Raw genomic sequence first — 19,207 nt, forward strand, 5'->3', positions numbered from 1 at the left:
CTGGATGAATGCAGCTCCAACAAGATTCAAGAAACTCGATACCATCCAGGATAAAGCAGCCCGCTTGATTGGCACCCCCATCCACCATCTTAAACAGTCACTCCCCCCACCACCGGCACACTGTGGCTGCAGTGTGTACCATCCACAGGATGCACTGCACAACTCGCCAAGGCTTCTTCAACAGCACCTCCCAAACCCACGACCTCTACCACCTAGAAGGACAAGGGCAGCAGGCGCATGGGAACAACACCACCTGCACGGTCCCCTCCAAGTCACACACCATCCAAACTTGGAAATATATCGCCGTTCCTTCATCGTCGCTGGGTCAAAATCCTGGAACTTCCTACCTAACAGCACCTAAGAGCCTTCACCACACGGACTGCAGCGGTTCAAGAAGGCGGCTCACCACCACCTTCTCAAGAGTAATTAGGGATGGGCAATAAATGCTGGCCTTGCCAGTGATGCCCATATCCCATGAACGAATAAAAAAAAATGCAGTTAGGTTGAGGACAAAGCCAGAAAGTGTTAAACGTTTTAAAAAGTAAATTAATTAATATCTGAAAACTAAGAGGTTAGATGACACTTCATGTATTAAATGTACAGCTGGTTCCATCGCCATCACATGACAGACAGCAGTCATTTGTATGTTTCAGTTATCTCAAATATGAACTATGTACTTGACGTGAAAATTGCATTTCATTTTTTTCTGGGTTTACCTCTTCACCTTCATCTCTGCAATGTCCGGCCATGATCATGTCTGCTAATCAAGTTGTTTCTAAGAAATCACTAAATAGCAACATAAATATTGAAGTATCTGTAAGCTCAAATTTGCCAGATTATTGGCATTTTCACTCATTTCCACACATTGCTGTGTTTGCTGCGACTGGTGAACATCATCTCCTGTTTCACTGATTGAAACAGAACCATTACATCAAGATGTGTTTCATTGTCACTGCTATGCTATTATTTGATGAAATTTACAGAATGAGTCTTCACTCAACATCGATGAAATTGACAACAGCCCCCTGACCATGAATAAACGTTCATGGTACACAAACTCCAATCAAAACCTCCTTCCTCCATGATGTCTAAATACCTTAATGACTTTTCTTGTATTTTTTAAATTTCTCTAATCCGATGCCACTGTTCACGGTCACATCAACAGTGGCCATATCGCACCTGAAAGTGAGCTACCCACGAGCTTTCCGATATTAATGGGCAACTCACCAATGAGGGGGGCAGGCCCAGTGTCCCAAGGACACCACGATTCTCTAGAGGTTTTAGTGCAGGAAGTTAGAACTCGCAAGGACCTCCAGTTCCCCTCAATGAAGACTCGCATTCCCAGGCAGACCCTACGGCAGGCCTGGAAGGATATCTCAGTGTAGGTCAATGGCGTCAGCCTCACCCTCAGGACATGACTTCAATGCTGCAAGAAATTTAACAATCTTACATGTTTGGTAAAGATAGGAATTGTTGTAGTGGTGTTCAACGGGAGACTGTGGATGTCGAAGTGATGCCATGAGCCATTTAGATGGAGCATAGCCCTTGTCCCCAAGGAGCCATCCATGCACTTGCTAGTCTTGCTGAAAAAGTGCAAGCATCATGGACTGTTGCAGTATGGCAGCATCATGGCACCTCTATGCCACACCTGCATAATAATGTCCCTTTAAATATTCCCGGTTTACTTTCCTGAGTGGGTTCTTCACTGAGCGGCAGCAATGAATGGCTCCATAAGCAATGTCATGGAGTGTAAACCTTTCTGGAGATATTCAAACTGGAGAAATTCAGGAACGGAACAGCTGGGAATGATGCTGTGCAGTATTTAAGCACTCTAACTTTCTAAAGCAGTGATACTTTTAGAAGGACATTGCATTCATACATTTATACTTTCTCGGATTTGAGCTCTGTGCTTCTTGCAGTGGCCCAGATGTTCTGTTAACTCAATGCCTTACACTGTAAGTCATTCTTAGGAATTTCTCAGTAACAATTCTCAAATATCTCCTGGTCCTCCCTCTGCGGTGTATATAAAGTTAGGATATTGCATTACTTTAGACAGCAGATCAGATCTATGCGAATATGGCTTCAACTAATATGTTTCAGAAGTGATTCAAAGTCCCTTGCCAAGTGCAATGGTTTATCTTATAGTTTAAAAGCAGCCTCAGAATTATTTGATTGGACACAAATTTTCTTAAACTAACAGCAGACAATAAATCCAATGGGACAACAGATGGACAGAAAAAGCTTCTGCATTTCAGGATTAGTTGAGAAGTAAGGTCACAGCAGGGCATCTCATACTGAAATTCATAGCAGTTCTACCACTACCAGGCCTAACTCCAGGGTCTTCAACTGCCAGGTACACCCTCATCTAGCAGCTCAGCCATGATACCGTTCTTAATTAGCAGCAACTAGTTTGAATGGCTTGGAGTTTGTAGAATGATCTAATGATTTCTATAATGCTCTATAAAGGGATCAAGAACATTTCATTCTAAAGTAGTAAATCACTCATCAGTCATAATAAATAGTGTCGCATATCGACAAGGTCATTCCACTCAGTGTTATTTACCAGTCTGTATCTAGTAAGCACTTTTGACAGATTTTTGCAAACACCCTTCCTCTCAATGACACATGCCCTATTACAAATGTCTTGGCTAATTAAACTAAATTATGAGCTCATTTAATCTTCCCCAAAATGTAATTTCAAATATGCACATACTTCCTCTCTCCACACAGCTGGGTGCAGATTAGACTCCAGATTTCCATTGCTTCCATCAGTGTGGATCCTTCACATCTTGGGGGTCATTTTGACTTTGTGCAATAGCGTAAAAGAGGTGATAGCAAATCCGCAGCTCGTTTTACATCTCTCCCAATTTTTACTGGCATTTAAATCAATTTATGTAAAAATCAGGAGAGATGTAAAATGGGCTGCGGATTCGCTGTCACCCATTTTACATTATGGCACAAGGTCAAAATTACCCCCCTTGATGCATGCATACAAGATAGATACAGATCAGGGCTTCAGTGACACACTTCCCCACTTCCAGCACGGACACTGTGCTGTGAGACCAACACAGACCTGCAATAAGATTCACTGACATGCACTTTCTGAACTCTGGTGACACATAAGTATCCTGTCACTACAATAATCACAGGTGGGTGGACACTCTTTGTGATTTGGTTGAGTGTCTGGGCTTCAGGATGGGCTTCTGCTGGTAGAGCCCAGGTGACACAAGAATAACGACCAAACCCAACAATACCCTTTGACAAGTTGAGCGGCACTACCTTGGTCCTCAAGCATGTAACACCATGCAAGTACATACAACTGTCACAGCAGGTTAAATGCAACAGGATATACTCCTGCAAAAATCCATGTAAGCAAAATGCAAAACTGCACTAATATAACATTCTGACTTCATTTTGCTCAGGATTTCAGTACAACTTTAAGACCCACTGGCCACAGTTTTGCCTGTTGTTTGGTCGTTTTCATGTAAGTCAGACTATAAGTACATTAGAAAACAATAGATGTGAACTCAGTTTTTCCGTATAAATAATTTTGACTTCTCATCCTGGCTCTTTTTAATATCCCAATTCCAACACTATAAGGTAGGTATCCTTGACTTCCATCCTTCATTTCAACTCATCATGATAGTGTAAAAGATGGAAGAACTCACAGTTAATTCCTGCTAACCCAGCCTTTAGCACAGAGATGTCTAATCAAAGTTCAAGTGATGAAGGTTTTAACGCCGCAGACCTCTGAAATGAATGCCTATTTTCAGAACCTCCCTGACCCAAAAGAGACTGTTGAGTTATTTTTGTTTGGGAGGGTTCCCCCTCTCCAGTCGGCCCTCAAATAAAGCACCAATAATAAAGCTTTAAAAGTATACTCTGGACTCCTGCAGTGGCTCAGTGAGTAAATGCAACACATAGTGTGGTACTGAGCTCTACTGCTCAAGAAAGACCCAGCTTCAATCCCAAGTTAATTGATCTCAATCATGGCACTAGCAGAAACTTTATATAAGTGCCCCTAAAGTTGGGAGGGGAAAATTAGCCAATATTCACAAACCTGATTGCTACACAGTGTCTCCGTCTAGAAAATGTGTGTGTCTGGATATTGGCCAGGGAAAAGTTCTGGATCAACAGTGATGCCCCTTAGAGTTGAATAGCCTGCCAACCCCCACTGTCTGGGCTCAAACATGAAAAATTGTTACTTGAAAGAGGCTGCCAGCACCTGTAGTACTGCCCCCCATCATGAGGCTTAAGTCAGGAGTCAGGAAAATAATATTTCTTTATGAAATACTGAGAATGAAAGACTTGCAAAGAGGTCAAAGTACAAGAGAGAATAATTTCCTCAGGATATCTCATACCCATGTCATGTGACTCCAGTCACCAAGTGTTTTCAATTATTTCTCAGATTAAGTGTCATTATAAAACACCAAATGCAAACTTGCTTTTATCTAAGTCCCAGTGGGTGAATATTTTCTGAAAATGAACGACAGAGGTCGTGCCTGTGGCTGGGAACTCTCCCTGGTTATCCTTCACTCAGGGTTAATCGATATTCAACAGTAGAATATCACTGAAGGTAATCAACATGAAATTGCCAATATGCTACTTGATTAAATCTCAATCACCACAAACAGGAAGCACCTATCGTAAATCATTAAGAAACATGCAGTAAAATAAGTGATCAAAAAAATTCCAAACATCCATGCCAATAAAAGAATAATCTATTCACTTTTTACCCTTAGATACTATAATCACTGATCTTCAGTTAGAATAAATTCAGTATATTGCCACATCTTGAACTCGGAGGAAGGTTAATGATTCTGGGAAAAATGGTGGGAATTGCTGTGACAGAGGAATTTGTGTTCCAATGCAGTTATCACGTTTCAACCATTTCACCAGTATCTGTAGTTTTATGGCAAAGATCAATTCCTTTGAAGATTAGATAGCCTATACTGAGCCTTCTACGTACTGCATTGCCTGCTAATGTACAATACATACTTACTCAATGAATGAATGGTGTTGAACTAGCTCGGGGGAAGCCAATTGACCTGGTAGTGATAGTAGACTCAAAGCCTGGATTTTCCTCCTATTGGCAGATTTGCAACAAGCCGGTCCTAACAACCTGCCAATGTGAAACCACTCCTAACCTGCCAAAATCTCCTCCTAGAACCCTCATTATCTATGCAAGGTGGCTTGGAGGCCAGAAACAACCCTTAATTGGCTTCTTCTTTCTCTCTCAGCACCGGGATGTCAGGGAACACTCACTTCTGCAATGGGCAACCTTTCCAAACACCTTCTTTGCTCAAGAACACTCTCTCAACTCACTGTGCCTGTCACAGAATGATCGATCACAATATGGAAAGTGGCCAGTATGGGCACCTATAAAAATCTCAGGCAGCGCACTTAATGCTATAGCAAGGTGTGGCAATCAGAGGTGGGGCCCCAGACGTACCGTAAATGCCTGGGGCGCCCATACAAAAAAAAGTAATGTGCTGGCCCTGAAAAGTGAACAAGGGTCAAGCTGAGATTCCACTACCATTGCTGCAGAGAGGAAATTCAGGGCCTGTGTTTTCAGTGCAATGCTACTGTTTTTACGGATTTAATCCATATTTTTTGATATTTCAATTTCTCATTTTATTCCAGAAAAATTCGGGGGGAAGAAGTTTTGTGATTTAGGTGATACAAGATGAAAAGATGCAAGAGATCAGCAGGCCCCAGAGCATATGCACAGACCTTGGCACACTTACCGATCAATGATGTTGCTAAACATTGTGAAGGCTGAAGACATTGGCTATAGCCCCCATCACAAACTCATACACTTACTACCAACTCCATCCCTCTCACCGGCCAGAAGACTCAGGCTGAACCAGACTGTTTTTAACCTTGCCATCCCATTTGATCCTGAACTGAGCTTTCAACTCCACATCCTCTTGATCACAAAGACTGCCTACTTCCAGCTCCGTAATATCGTCCACCTCCACCCTTCTTCAGCTTTTCTCCTGCTAAAACCCTCATCCATGCCTTTGTCACCTCCAGATTCGATTATTCCAATACTCTGCTGGCCAGCCTCCCATCCTTCATCCTCCATAAACTTAACTCATCCAAAATGTTGTTGACCTTATCCTATCCCACATCAAGTCTTGCTCATCACCCCTACATTGGCTCTTAGTCCTCTCAAATTTAAAATCATCCTTCTATTTGAATCCTTCATGGGCTCACCCTTTCCTATCTCTGTAACCTTCTTTAGCACTACAACCCCGACCTGCTCCCCACCCCCCCCAGCTCTCCGTCCCTCTGTTTCCAACTTCTTGTGCATCACTCCCCTTTGCCTCACCTTAGGTGGCTGTGCCTTCAGATTCCTAGGCCCCATGCTCTAAAATTGCCTTCCTGAACTCCCCTGCCTCTCCACCTTCCTCTCCTCCTTTAAGACCTTCCTTAATAATTACCTTTTGACCACGCTTTAGGTGACCTCTCCTAATGTCTCCTTCTTTGGCTCAGCATCCATTGGTTTCCTTACTCTGGGATATTTTTTCTATGTTAAAGGCCCTATATAAGGTCAAGTTGTTTTTGTTCTTGTTATCAGACTGTCAGTTGCAGAGCTTTACCATCTGCAGCAAGCACACCTGTAGCCAAGCTATGGACAGCATTTCCCTCAACTACAATAGCAACTAAGTACTGCTCACAGATCTAACAGATGCCAGAATTGCCAGCACTTTCATCTCCTTTAACCACTGAAAACCACGACACAGCAATCCAATGTCGCTGCACTGCTACATTCCCCAAAGTACAAGAAGTCAATGATGGCTGCCACATGCCAATCTGAAACTCATTTTGGGTGTCAGCAAGTGAGCATGTTTGTGTTACAGTGGTTTCATGTGTGAAGCCCTTAGAAGATTGAGCTTTCAATTGTAAATTGCAGTTGAATGTGTGCCCTGCTGAAGTATGAGCATACATGAAACACAGTGAAGGAGCTATAAAGTTATATGAGGGAATGGCATGGAAAAACAATACAGGAGGGACAAGAGAACATATTGTGGTATGGCATCCTGCACCACCAACCTGGTACATGGTAGCCTTGTAAGTTTCTTTATCGTATGCCATCTTCTCCTGCATTTGTTTTTGTGCCCTCGAGATAGCGTACACAGTGTTCTCCCTGACTACCAAATTCTGCCAGGCATGGTGTACTGCCATTCTGTAGGAAGGGTGCTCTGGAATGCACTGCTCACGCTTATGTTACCATGCATGTGTGTAAACAAACGAAGCGTGGTAAACAAAGTTGGAAAGGTGCAGGTGCAAATAGCCACATGGGAATAGGATGTTGTGGCGACAATGGAGACCTGGCTCAAAAAAGGGCAGGATTGGGTACTAAATATTCCTGGATACAAGGTGTTCAGGAAAGATAGGGAAGGAAAGAAAGGAGGAGGGGGGGGGGGGGTTGGCAGTATTGATTAAGGAGAATATTGCAGTACTGGAGAGAGAGGATGTCCTGGAGGGGTCAAGGACAGAATCTATTTGGTTAGAGATAAGAAACATTAGAGGTGCCGTTACACTACTGGGTGTATTCCATAGGCCACCAATTAGTGGGAAGGATATAGAGGAGCAAATTTGCAGGGAAATTACAGTGAGGTGCAAAAGCTATAGAGTAGTGATAACAGGGGAACTTCAACTATCCTAATATAGACTGGGATAATAATAATAATATAAGGGGCACAGAGGGGGAGAAATTTTTGAAATGTGTTCAGGATAACTTTCTTGACCAGTACGTTTCCAGCCCAATGAGGAAGGAGGCATTGTTAGACTTGGTTCTAGGGAATGAGATGGGCCAAGTGGAGCAAGTGTCTGTGGGAGAGCATTTAAGGAGCAGAGATCATAGTATCATAAGGTTTAGAATAGCTATGGAAAAGGACACGGACCACTCTAAAGTAAAAATACTCAATTGGAGGAGGGCCAATTTCAATGGGATGAGAACAGATCTGGCCCGGGTAAATTGGAATCAAAGATTGGCAGGCAAAACTGTAATTGAACGGTGGGCAGCCTTTAAAGAGGAGATGGTTCGGGTACAGTCTAGGCACATTCCCATGAGGCAGAAAGGTAGGGCAACTAAAGCCAGAGCTCCCTCGATTAAAAAAGAGATAGTGAGTAAGATGAAACAGAAAGAAGGGGCATATGACAGATGTCAGGTTCATAACACAAGTGAGAACCAGGCAGAATATAGAAAGTTCAGAGGGGAAGTGAAAAAGGAAATAAGAGGGGCAAAGAGAGAATATGAGAATAGATTGGCGGCCAACATAAAAGGGAATCCAAAAGTCTTCTAAAGGCATTTAAACAGTAAATGGATGGTAAGAGCAGGGGTGGGGCCGATTAGGGACCATAAAGGAGATCTACTCATGGAGGCAGAGGGGATGGCCGAGGTACTAAACGACTACTTTGCATCTGTCTTTACCAAGGAAGAAGATGCTGCCACAGTCTCAGTAAAGGAAGATATAGTTGAGATATTGGTTGGGCTAAAAATTGATAAAGAGGAGGTACTAGAAAGGCTAGCTGTACTTAAAGTAGATAAGTCACACAGTCCGGATGGGATGGATCCTAGGTTGTTTAGGGAAGTAAGGGTGGAAATTGCGGAGGTACTGCCCATAATCTTCCAAACATCCTTAGATACAGGGGGTGGTGGCAGAGGACTGGAGAATTGCAAATGTTACACCCTTGTTCAAAAGAGGATGTAAGGATAAACCCAGCAACTATAGGCCTGTCAGTTTAACCTCAGTGGTGGGGAAACTTTTAGAAACGATAATCCGGGACAGAATTAACAGAACTTGGACGAGGGTGGACTGATTAGGGAAAGCCAGCACGGATTTGCTAAAGGCAAATCATGTTTAACTAACCTGATAAAGTTTTTTGATGAGGTAACAGAGAGGGTAGATGAGGGCAATGCATTTGATGTGGTTCATATGGACATTCAAAAGGCGTTTGATAAAGTGCCGCACAGTAGGCTTATCATCAAGACTGCGGCCGATGGAATAAAGGGGGCAGTCGCAACATGGATATAGAATTGGCTAAGGGACAGGAAACAGAGAGTATTGGTGAACGGTTGTTTTTTGGACTGAAGGGAGGTGTGCAGTGGTGTTCTCCAGGGGTCAGTGCTGGGACCACTGCTTTTCTTAATATAAATTAATGACTTGGACCTGGGCATACAGGGCACAATTTCAAAATCTGCAGATGACACAAATCTTGGATGGGTAGTAAACAGTGAGGAGGATAGTGATAGACTTCAAGAGGATATAGACAGGCTGGTGGCATGGGCGGACACATGGCAGATGAAATTTAACGCAGTAAAATGCAAAGTGATACATTTCGGTAGGAAGAATGAGGAGAGGCAATATAAACTGAGGACACAACACTAAAATGGGTACAGGAACAGAGAGATCTGGGGGTATATGTGCACAAATCATTGAAGGTGGTAGGGCAGGTTGAGAAAGTGGTTAAAAAAACATACGGGATCCTGGGCTTTATAAATAGAGGCATAGAGTAGAAATGTAAAGAAGTCATGATGAACCTTTATAAAACACTGCTTTGGCCACAACTGGAGTATTGTGTCCAGTTCTGGGCACCGCACTTCAGGAAAGATGTGAAGGCCTTAGAAAGCGTGCAAAAGAGATTTACTGGAATGATACCAGGGATGAGGGAGTTCAGTTATATGGATAGACTGGAGAAGCTGGGGTTGTTCTACTTGGAACAGAGATGATTGCGGGGAGCTAGATAAGCCAAGGAACACTAGTGAAATTGAAGTCAATGGGAATCAGGGGGAAAACTCTCCAGTGGCTGGAGTCATACCTAGCACAAAGGAAGATGGTAGTGGTTGTTGGAGGCCAATCATCTCAGCCCCGGCACATTGCTGCAGGACTTCCTCAGGGCAGTGTCCTAGGCCCAGCTATCTTCAACTGCTTCATCAATGACCTTCCCTCCATCATAAGATCAGAAATGTGGATGTTCGCTGATGATTGCACAGTGTTCAGTTCCATTCGCAACCCCTCAGATAATGAAGGAGTCCGTGTCCACATGCAGCAAGACCCGGACAACATCCAGGCTTGGGCTGATAAGTGGCAAGTAAAATTCGTGCCAGACAAGTGCCAGGCAATGACCATCTCCAACAAGAGAGAGTCTAACCACCTCCCCTTGACATTCAATGGCGTTACCATCACCGAATCCCCCACCATCATAATCCTGGGGGTCACCATTGACCAGAAACTTAACTGGACCAGCCACATAAATACTGTGGCTACAAGTGCAAGCCAGAGGCTGAGAATTCTGCGGTGAGTGACTCACCTCCTGACTGCCCAAAACCTTTCCACTTTCTACAAGGCACAAGTCAGTGGCCAGTGGTGTTCTGCAGGGGTCGGTGCTGGGTCCCCAACTCTTTACAATCTATATTAATGATTTGGAGGAGGGGACTGAGTGTGACATATCAAAGTTTGCAGATGATACAAAGATGGGAGGGAAAGTAGAGAGTGAGGAGTACATAAAAAACCTGCAGGGGGATATAGACAGGCTGGGTGAGTGGGCGGAGATTTGGCAGATGCAATACAATATTGGAAAATGTGAGGTTATGCACTTTGGCAGGAAAAAACAGAGAAAAATTTATTATCTTGATGGCAAGAGACTGGAAAGTACTGCAGTACAAAGGGATCTGGGGGTCCTAGTGCAAGAAAATCAAAAAGTTAGTATGCGGGTGCAGCAGGTGATCAAGAAGGCCAACGGAATGTTGGCGTTTATTACTAGGGGGATCGAATATAAAAACAGGGAGGTATTGCTGCAGTTATATAGGGTATTTGTGAGACCGCATCTGGAATACTGCATACAGTTTTGGTGTCCATACTTAAGAAAAGACATACTTGCTCTCGAGGCAGTACAAAGAAGGTTCACTCGGTTAATCCCGGTTAATGAGGGGGCGGACATATGAGGAGAGGTTGAGTAGATTGGGACTCTACTCATTGGAGTTCAGAAGAATGAGAGGCGATCTTATTGAAACATATAAGATTGTGAAGGGGCTTGATCGGGTGGATGCGGTAAGGATGTTCCCAAGGATGGGTGAAACTAGAACTAGGGGGCATAATCTTAGAATAAGGGGCTGCTCCTTCAAAACTGAGATGAGGGGAAACTTCTTCACTCAGAGGGTGGTAGGTCTGTGGAATTTGCTGCCCCAGGAAGCTGTGGAAGCTATATCATTGAATAAATTCAAAGCAGAAATAGACAGTTTCCTAGAAGTAAAGGGAATTAGGGGTTACGGGGAGCGGGCAGGAAATTGGACATGAATTTAGATTTGAGGTTAGGATCAGATCAGCCATGATCTTATTAAATGGCGGAGCAGGCTCGAAGGGCCGATTGGCCTACTCCTGCTCCTATTTCTTATGTTCTTATGTTCTAAGTCAGGAGTGTGATGGAATACTCTCCACTTGCCTGGATGAGTGCAGCTCCAACAACACTCAAGAAGCTCGACACCATCCAGGACAAAGCAGCCTGCTTGATTGGCACCCAATCCACCACCCTAAACATTCACTCCCTTCACCACTGGCGCACCGTGGCTGCAGTGTGTACCATCCACAGGATGCACTGCAGCAACTCACCAAGGCTTCTTCGACAGCACCTCCCAAACCCACAACTTCTACCACCTAGAAGGACAAGGGCAACAGGTACATGGGAACAACACCACCTGCACGTTCCCCTCCAAGTCACACACCATCTCGACTTGGAAATATATCGCCGTTCCTTCATCGTCACTGGGTCAAAATCCTGGAACTCCCTACCTAACAGCACTGTGGGAGATCCTTCACCACACAGACTGCAGCGGTTCAAGAAGGTGGCTCACCACCACCTTCTCAAGGGCAACTGGGGATGGGCAATAAAATCTGGCCTTGCCAGCAACACCCACATCCCATGAACAAATTTTTAAAAAATTGATAGAGGTATTCAAAATCATGAAGGGTCTAGACAGAGTAGACAGAGAAACTGTTCCCATTGGCAGAAGGCTCAAAAGCCAGCGATTAAGGTGATTGGCAAAAGAACCAAAGGTGACATGAGGAAAAACTTTTTTTACACAGCGAGTGGTTAGGATCTGGAATGCACTGCCTGAGGGGTTGGTGGAGGCGGATTCAATCATGGCCTTCAAAAGGGAACTGGATAAGTACTTAAAAGGAAAAAAATTGTAGGGCTACAGGGAAAGGGCGGGGGAGAGGGACTAGCTGGATTGCTCTTGCATAGAGCCGGCGCGGACTCGATGGGCCGAATGGCCTCCTTCCGTGCTGTAACCTTACCAAGATTCTATGATGATATGATTCTATGATTTCACGCAGTAGCACATCCATTTTTCCAGCAATCAAACAGGGGGTTGGGATCTACCCATCACTTGCCACACATTCCATTTCAGGTTTAGACATCAGTTGCCTTTGGCAAGTCACTTTTTGTTCCCTCACCCTCATTCAGCCTTTGGAATGACTGACAAGTATATTAAAAAAACTTAAGATATTAAACTTAAAGATATAAAAAAAAATGTAAGAATCAAATATTCTCCCCATGCAACTCTTTTACCTTTAAGTGCCTGTATCCCTTTAATTTTTCCCATTATCCCTTAAAGACTTCCATGTTGCCTAAAGTAATGCACCCCCCCCTGCCATAATGCACTCCCAGTGCTTCAGACAATAGGCGACAGGGGTACATAGAATTTATTTAAATTAACTGACCTCCTGCTAAACCACAAGATCAGCTGCTTGCCCTACAGGCATGGCCTATGCATAGTAGTCCTGCTGTTGTGCAGCCAGAACCACATTCTTCACTTCTACATATCTGAGGCCATCATGCTGCAGCCATAACATGTTGGAAGGCCTCAATCCATCAAGCATTTAGATGTGCGTTTGGCTCCCTGCAGCTCGCTAGCTCAATGTTAATGAAGCTGGTGCCTCTTCAGCCTAGAAAGCTGGCAAATGAGAGGGGACCTTAAAGAAGTGTATAAGGTACTAAGTGCAATGGAAAAGGTTTAATCCAAAATCTGAAGCACTGGCTCAGAATTTCCTGCAATAGCGAGATCAGCGACATACACCGTAAATTCCGCCATTCTATGTGCCGATCTCATCGCTACAAACATGCTCCAAAATTTCCTGCTTTTGTAATTAGAGTACACTGTAGCAAGCAGTGATGAATCATAAACAGCTCAGCCAACGCCCAATGTTTGCAGCATCAATTCTGATTTTGATCATTTGAATAATCTTGCATTATTCATCCACTTGAATAAACTGTTAATATATCTCCGAGATTTGACCCAAACACTTTCGGATTAACTCATTAAAATTTACAAATGAGGAACATTGTTATCGTTTGCGTTCAGGCTCCACAAAGACAAACTTTACAGCTCAGTGTTCAAGCGTTTGAGGAACGATCCCTTTAATTACCACTCAAAATAACACTCAAGAAGCTCGACACCATCCAGGACAAAGCAGCCCGCTTGATTGGCACCCCATCCACCACCCTAAACATTCATTCTCTTCACCACCGGCGCACCGTGGCTGCAGTGTGTACCATCTACAGCAACTCACCAAGACTTCTTCGACAGCACCTCCCAATCCCACGACCTCTACCCACCTCGAAGGACAAGGGCAGCAAGCACATGGGAACAATGTCACCTGCACGTTCCCCTCCAAGTCACACACCATCCCGACTTGGAAATATATCCCCGTTCCTTCATCGTTGCTGGGTCAAAATCCTGGAACTCCCTTCCTAACAGCACTGTGGGAGAACCGTCACCACACGGACTGCAGCCGTTCAAGAAGGCGGCTCACCACCACCTTCTCAAGGGTAATTAATGGGCAATAAATGCTGGCCTTGCCAGTGACGCCCCCATCCCATGAATGAATAAAAAAAAATACAAGTCTTCCCAACTAAATGATAAAGTATCCAACATAAAACAAGGACGAGGGGTTGTTAAACTTTCATATATTGATATTAAATGCTTCTAATTAATCCTTACTGTAATGCATCTGCACTAAAATAGTTTACCTCTCCTCCCGGCTGTGAACCACAAGCCTTGTTCTTGATAATCTTATCAATGTTATGTTTACTTAAAGCTCAAACCTAGCTCTTTAATTTAACTGGAAAATATTTAATGATTATCCCACAGACGTCTAAAACATAATTATCTGTTCAGCATTTTTGAGCAAAGCTTTTGACAGATAATGACAGCTATTCAAATAATGTACAAGCTTTGAGATATTTCTCTGCAGCACCAAATTCCAGCTTCAAATTTCGTGGTAAGATTGCTGTTGTGCTTTTCTTCATTTACAAAATATTCAAAGCTAAGGGATCTGGATCAAAGGCGGGTAAATGGACTTAAGTTACCGATGAGCTATGATCTGATTGAATGGCGGAACTGAGGAGCTGAACGGCCTACTCCTGTTCCTATGTTCCTCAGAATGCTGCCTGGTATCCAATGCGATGTAATAAAACAACTTTCCTTATATTATAATAACACATTATTAGTAATTCGAATGGTCAATAAATTCTCTTCAAAAATATTTGTATTAAGCTAAAATATACATTAGTAAAGCAAATAATTATTTATAGCCTTTCCATCATTTGGTTTGATTGGTTGGCAAACCATTAACTTTAGATTGGTGTCCATTTTCGAAAATTATCCTATCTTAAGACTGTGAAACTGCTAATTATGTTTGTAGCCTCAGGGTTTTGTATATATTTAAGGAGATCTTATAGAAATGAAAACAACATTTAAATCTTCCCAGTGACATATACAAACTATGGGGAGCAAACTGCACTTTGGAAGAAGAAGACGATGGTCAGGATTTTTAAATTTCAGAGGTCCGAGGAGGACACCTGTTTGATGATACAGAAAAAATATGCTCTGCTTTCAAAATTTGCAAGATCAAGTAATACCATTAGATAAAGCGAACATTGTTCTTAATTGCTTCTCCGAGCACAGGCTGAGCCAGTTGCAATGCTTGCGGCCCAACTGCTGTTGTTAAAGCTGGTGATAAATAATTCACGCGAGCATTGGAAGTATGTTTAAAGGAACCGATCGAGGAGCAATAAATCATCCCCTGCCAGTCCACCAGTGCCATAATGTGGCAATGGTGATATAAGTAGCATTCATTCAGGAAATATGTGATCACCATTGATTTTATTCGAGGTAGAGCCAATATAATGAGCTTTTCACCTCTTTTGGAGAGGGTAACGACAGAACGGGGCAAAAGTCCCAGGAAATGATGGCATGTCTTAAGTAATGGCGTATGTCAATTACGCCAAACGTCCTCTTTGTTTTGCACTGTGAAACTTGCCCTATGCCATAGATGTGCCATTACAATGGCATAAGTCTCCAGGAAATTCTGGGCCAGTATTTCAAGTATGTGTAGTACAAGGAGACATAGGTACAAAGTGATAAAAGACTGATGTCAGGAAGCACTTCTTCACCTAAATGTGATTAATACCTGCAGTGCTCTTCCGGATAGGGTATGAATTCTGGATTTATTCAAGAGGCAGTTAGGTGATGTGATGGGAGGACTCTGCTTTTCCACAGAAGGGTGAGGTAGATAGGCCAAATGCCCCCTTTCATCCATACTTACCTTTGTGTGTATCTCAATGTCAGCTTATGTACATGTACAGTGCACAAAAGGCAAAACGAGCAATTTATTATCATCTAATGCTGTATGGATCGTGCATGCATCATTGCCAGCTTGTTTACACATAAATAACAAGACAGGTCACAGACATGGGGGAGCTGCTACAAATGTGTTAATTTGTCATATAATCATGCTGAGTAGTTAGATACCATGCCACATATGGTATCTAACTGCGGAACTATGTCTTGTGAAATACAAGAGCTCTTTGTGCTGGAAGCCTATGCTGTACATGGCTTGGAATGAGAAGCACAGAATCAAAGGGCCTTACCTCACATGGCCCTCAGGTCTCCAATGGAAACTTAATCTAGAGGCTCCATACACCCGATGGAGCACAGTGGATAATGTTACTGTATTGGACGGCATGGGGGAGGCTGAGCAGACTGCACAAACAATAAAAAATAGGTTCACTGGCCAGACCATTCCAAATAGGATGAACAATGATACAAGGGAAGATTTTAGCTCTGGAGTTAAATGGAGCAGGAGAGCAGCTATAAGGGAATGGCTCCATTTTCCGCTTCATTCCTGCCAATCTTCAATTTTAATGTTGGTTTTGGCAGTGCATGGGGCTCCTGCCAAACTCCAATGGAGGCCTCATTAATAAATGCACTCTGGGTCCCATGACGTAGATAGACCTGGATGGAATTTTAATCCGCTCCTGAGCACGGTGCCCGCTGCAGCCTCCCTGCCAAGCAAACTTGTCAGGAAGTCAGCGCTGCCTGCTAAAGTAAGTTAAAAAAAATATCCTTAGTGGGACCTAGGGGAGCAGGAGAGACCCTGCAAACACCCCCTCTCCTGGACTTACCTTGCTGCGTGCTTCTTCCGATGCTGGCGAGCTGCCTCTGGGCCCACCCAATGTTTGTCCTTCCCCGCCAGCCAGCTGCCACATTCCACCGGTACAAGCTGAGCAGCTGACTGACAGGATTCAAATGAGGCCCGGCAGCTAAAATCTGCTAGGCCTCTGACTCACATTCCCATGTATGATTACTGCCGCTCCTGCCAGCTTCCCCCCCAGGAGTTAAAATTGGCCCTACTGTACTTGGAGGGGAGGAGACGTTAATGGGCTCTCCACGCAACGACATAGACACCCAGCTGGCAGACAATTCACCAGTACTTGTTTATCTCAAGAATTCTTGAACCAGGATTACTCAACAGGGCCTGTTTCCAGAAGAAGCCTTTTATTGGCAGTTAAAATCCATTCAAAACATTGGAACTATTGACAAAATAATAGTTTAAATGGAAAGTATACCAACAAAATTAAAGCTAGTCCCCAACATTCGGCCTTAGTCAGCTAACAATCAGCAGAAACATTTTAAAGATCGCAAAACGTATGTGATCCTCTGCTGAGGGACAGAATTCACACAACATTCTCAAACAGCTGTGTCAACCCAGCAGAGGTACGATCCAAGACTGCAATCCCAGGCCTCTCGTACCAGTGACTCATTGTCACATGCCAGACATTTACTGAAAACACAGTCGGTCATGGAGAAGAATAAAAATATACCCACCACATATCGTCTGCACACTACTTTGTGGCTTTTAATGCATGTATTACACAACAAGCTGCTCACACAGAGAGGGATCCTGCTATTACCTTTAGAGCCAAAAGGAAGAAAGCTAATGAAACTCTTCACAACAGGAAGAGTGACTTGTGCTTTGAAGGGAATCTTAAGAAGATTGATATATCCATGTACAATTTAATAATGGTTCATTTATGTGATATTTTTGTCCTTTAATTGCACAGAAAATATTGAATAAACACATGGATAGTGATGTGTCACTATCTTATTTTCACATGCAAAAAAGACCTCAGAATGGTAATTACAGCTCTTTCTTGCTTTTGAAACACTCTCCTAGCCCATTATTAACTGTGAGATATTGTCTTTATAATACAATGAGCAAACCATCATTTAATGTTAAGCAGCACATCCAGTGTCCTGGAATTGAAGTCTGCTCAAAGATTTGATGGATCAGTCTATCCTAAAATGTTTACTCTGACTTCAATGAAATAAAAATCGGGAGAGATGTAAAACGGGCTGCCGATTCGCTATCACCCGTTTTACACTATGGCACAAAGTCAAGATCTACCCAACAGGTATGGACACGTGCGGACACACATTTAACACACACACATGGACATGTGCACACACATATGCCCCAGCACAAACACATGCAAGCAGATATAGACACATGCACACACATGAATAAGCACACACACATACCAGCACGTGCACACACATGAATAAACACACACATACACACCGGCACATGCATACACACGAATAAACACACACACACCAGCATGTGCACACACATGGAGAAACACACACATACACACACACAAGCACGGGCACACACATGAAGAAACACACACACACACAAACACACACACACAAGCACGGGCACACACATGAATAACCAGACAGAATGGGAGTGAAATTCGACTTGGGCTGTAGGACAAAAGGAGCCTATTTTACACTCCGTCTGATATTCGTTGACGAATATTGGGCAGAGTGTAAAATGGGTGCTAATTCACTATTGCCCAAGTCAAATTCCACCCCAATATCCCCATTCCCCCAACACGCAAACAGTTCTCCTGCAGTATAATCTAATGCCTTTTTAACAAACTTTTGCTCTTACCTTTTCTCAATTAAATCAAGTTATTTTTTATTTCACTCCCACTGCTCTTACCTTTATTCCTCTTGGGAAGTGCAGTTGCACAAACATTGGTGGAAAATATCAGCAGGATCAGAGTTCTCCCCTGCATTTTCCCAAGGGAGCAATTAACGTATGAGTTTGAATCGAAGCGACTTCTTGGTGGTAATGTATGAGAATACAATACAGCTCTGTCGAGTCTGAAAGTCTCTTAGAAGCTCCTTAAGTACATCGACTGCAGTGGCTCTCTGTAAACTTGCCTTGACTCTCAAAAACATCTGGTACACATCAGCAGGCTGCAATACGTATGTGTGCTGTCACCGTGTCAACCAGCTGCTCTCCCTCACTCCCTCTCTCTCACACAAACAGTCACTTTCATACAATGCAGTCACACCAACACCGCTACTCTCTCACACACTCCAGAGCCCAGTCAAGTAGGTATTTTACAGATTATTACATAGACTATTGCGGGCAATCTCTATTGCAGTGTATCATATTGTAAGAGTAGACAGATCTGCAATCTTTGCATTCCAGATCCTGGCAATGGCATGTAACGCTTCAGTTTCTAATAGACCATAAGCGTGAGTTTCTAATAAACTTTTTTACCTTGCTAGATCTCTTCCCATCTTCGAAAGCCTCCTTGAAAACTTACTTCTTCAACTCTACTTCAACCTCAACTAGATGGTCTCGCGTTTCCTGCTTAATCTTTTAATTGTATCCCCTTCTCTTTCGTCCAAACTGCCGCAGTGACCGTGTGACTCTTATCTCCAAATCACACCGTGGTCTTTCCCCCCTACTTCTCAGGTGGCTTCTCCTGCTTTCAGCACCTCACCTTGTTCCACCCCTCTTGCCTCTCTTTTAAAATCATCATCTTTCTA

The 19,207-nt window shown here is 43.4% G+C and overlaps 1 protein-coding gene across 1 annotated transcript in view; it reads right to left on the minus strand.

Moving 5' to 3' along the window:
- The window catches only part of LOC137334730 (protein FAM180A-like), a 37,923-nt gene extending 19,338 nt beyond the window's left edge, over positions 1-18,585 (minus strand). The window contains exon 1 of the mRNA XM_067999641.1: positions 18,366-18,585. Within this exon, the coding sequence (XP_067855742.1) occupies positions 18,366-18,441 (76 nt within the window). The 5' untranslated portion in view covers positions 18,442-18,585. The remainder of the gene's footprint in view (positions 1-18,365) is intronic.
- Between the last annotated feature and the right edge of the window lie 622 nt (positions 18,586-19,207).

Source organism: Heptranchias perlo, chromosome 18 (genome assembly GCF_035084215.1).
Source record: "Heptranchias perlo isolate sHepPer1 chromosome 18, sHepPer1.hap1, whole genome shotgun sequence".
In the NCBI taxonomy this organism is placed as follows: domain Eukaryota; kingdom Metazoa; phylum Chordata; class Chondrichthyes; order Hexanchiformes; family Hexanchidae; genus Heptranchias; species Heptranchias perlo.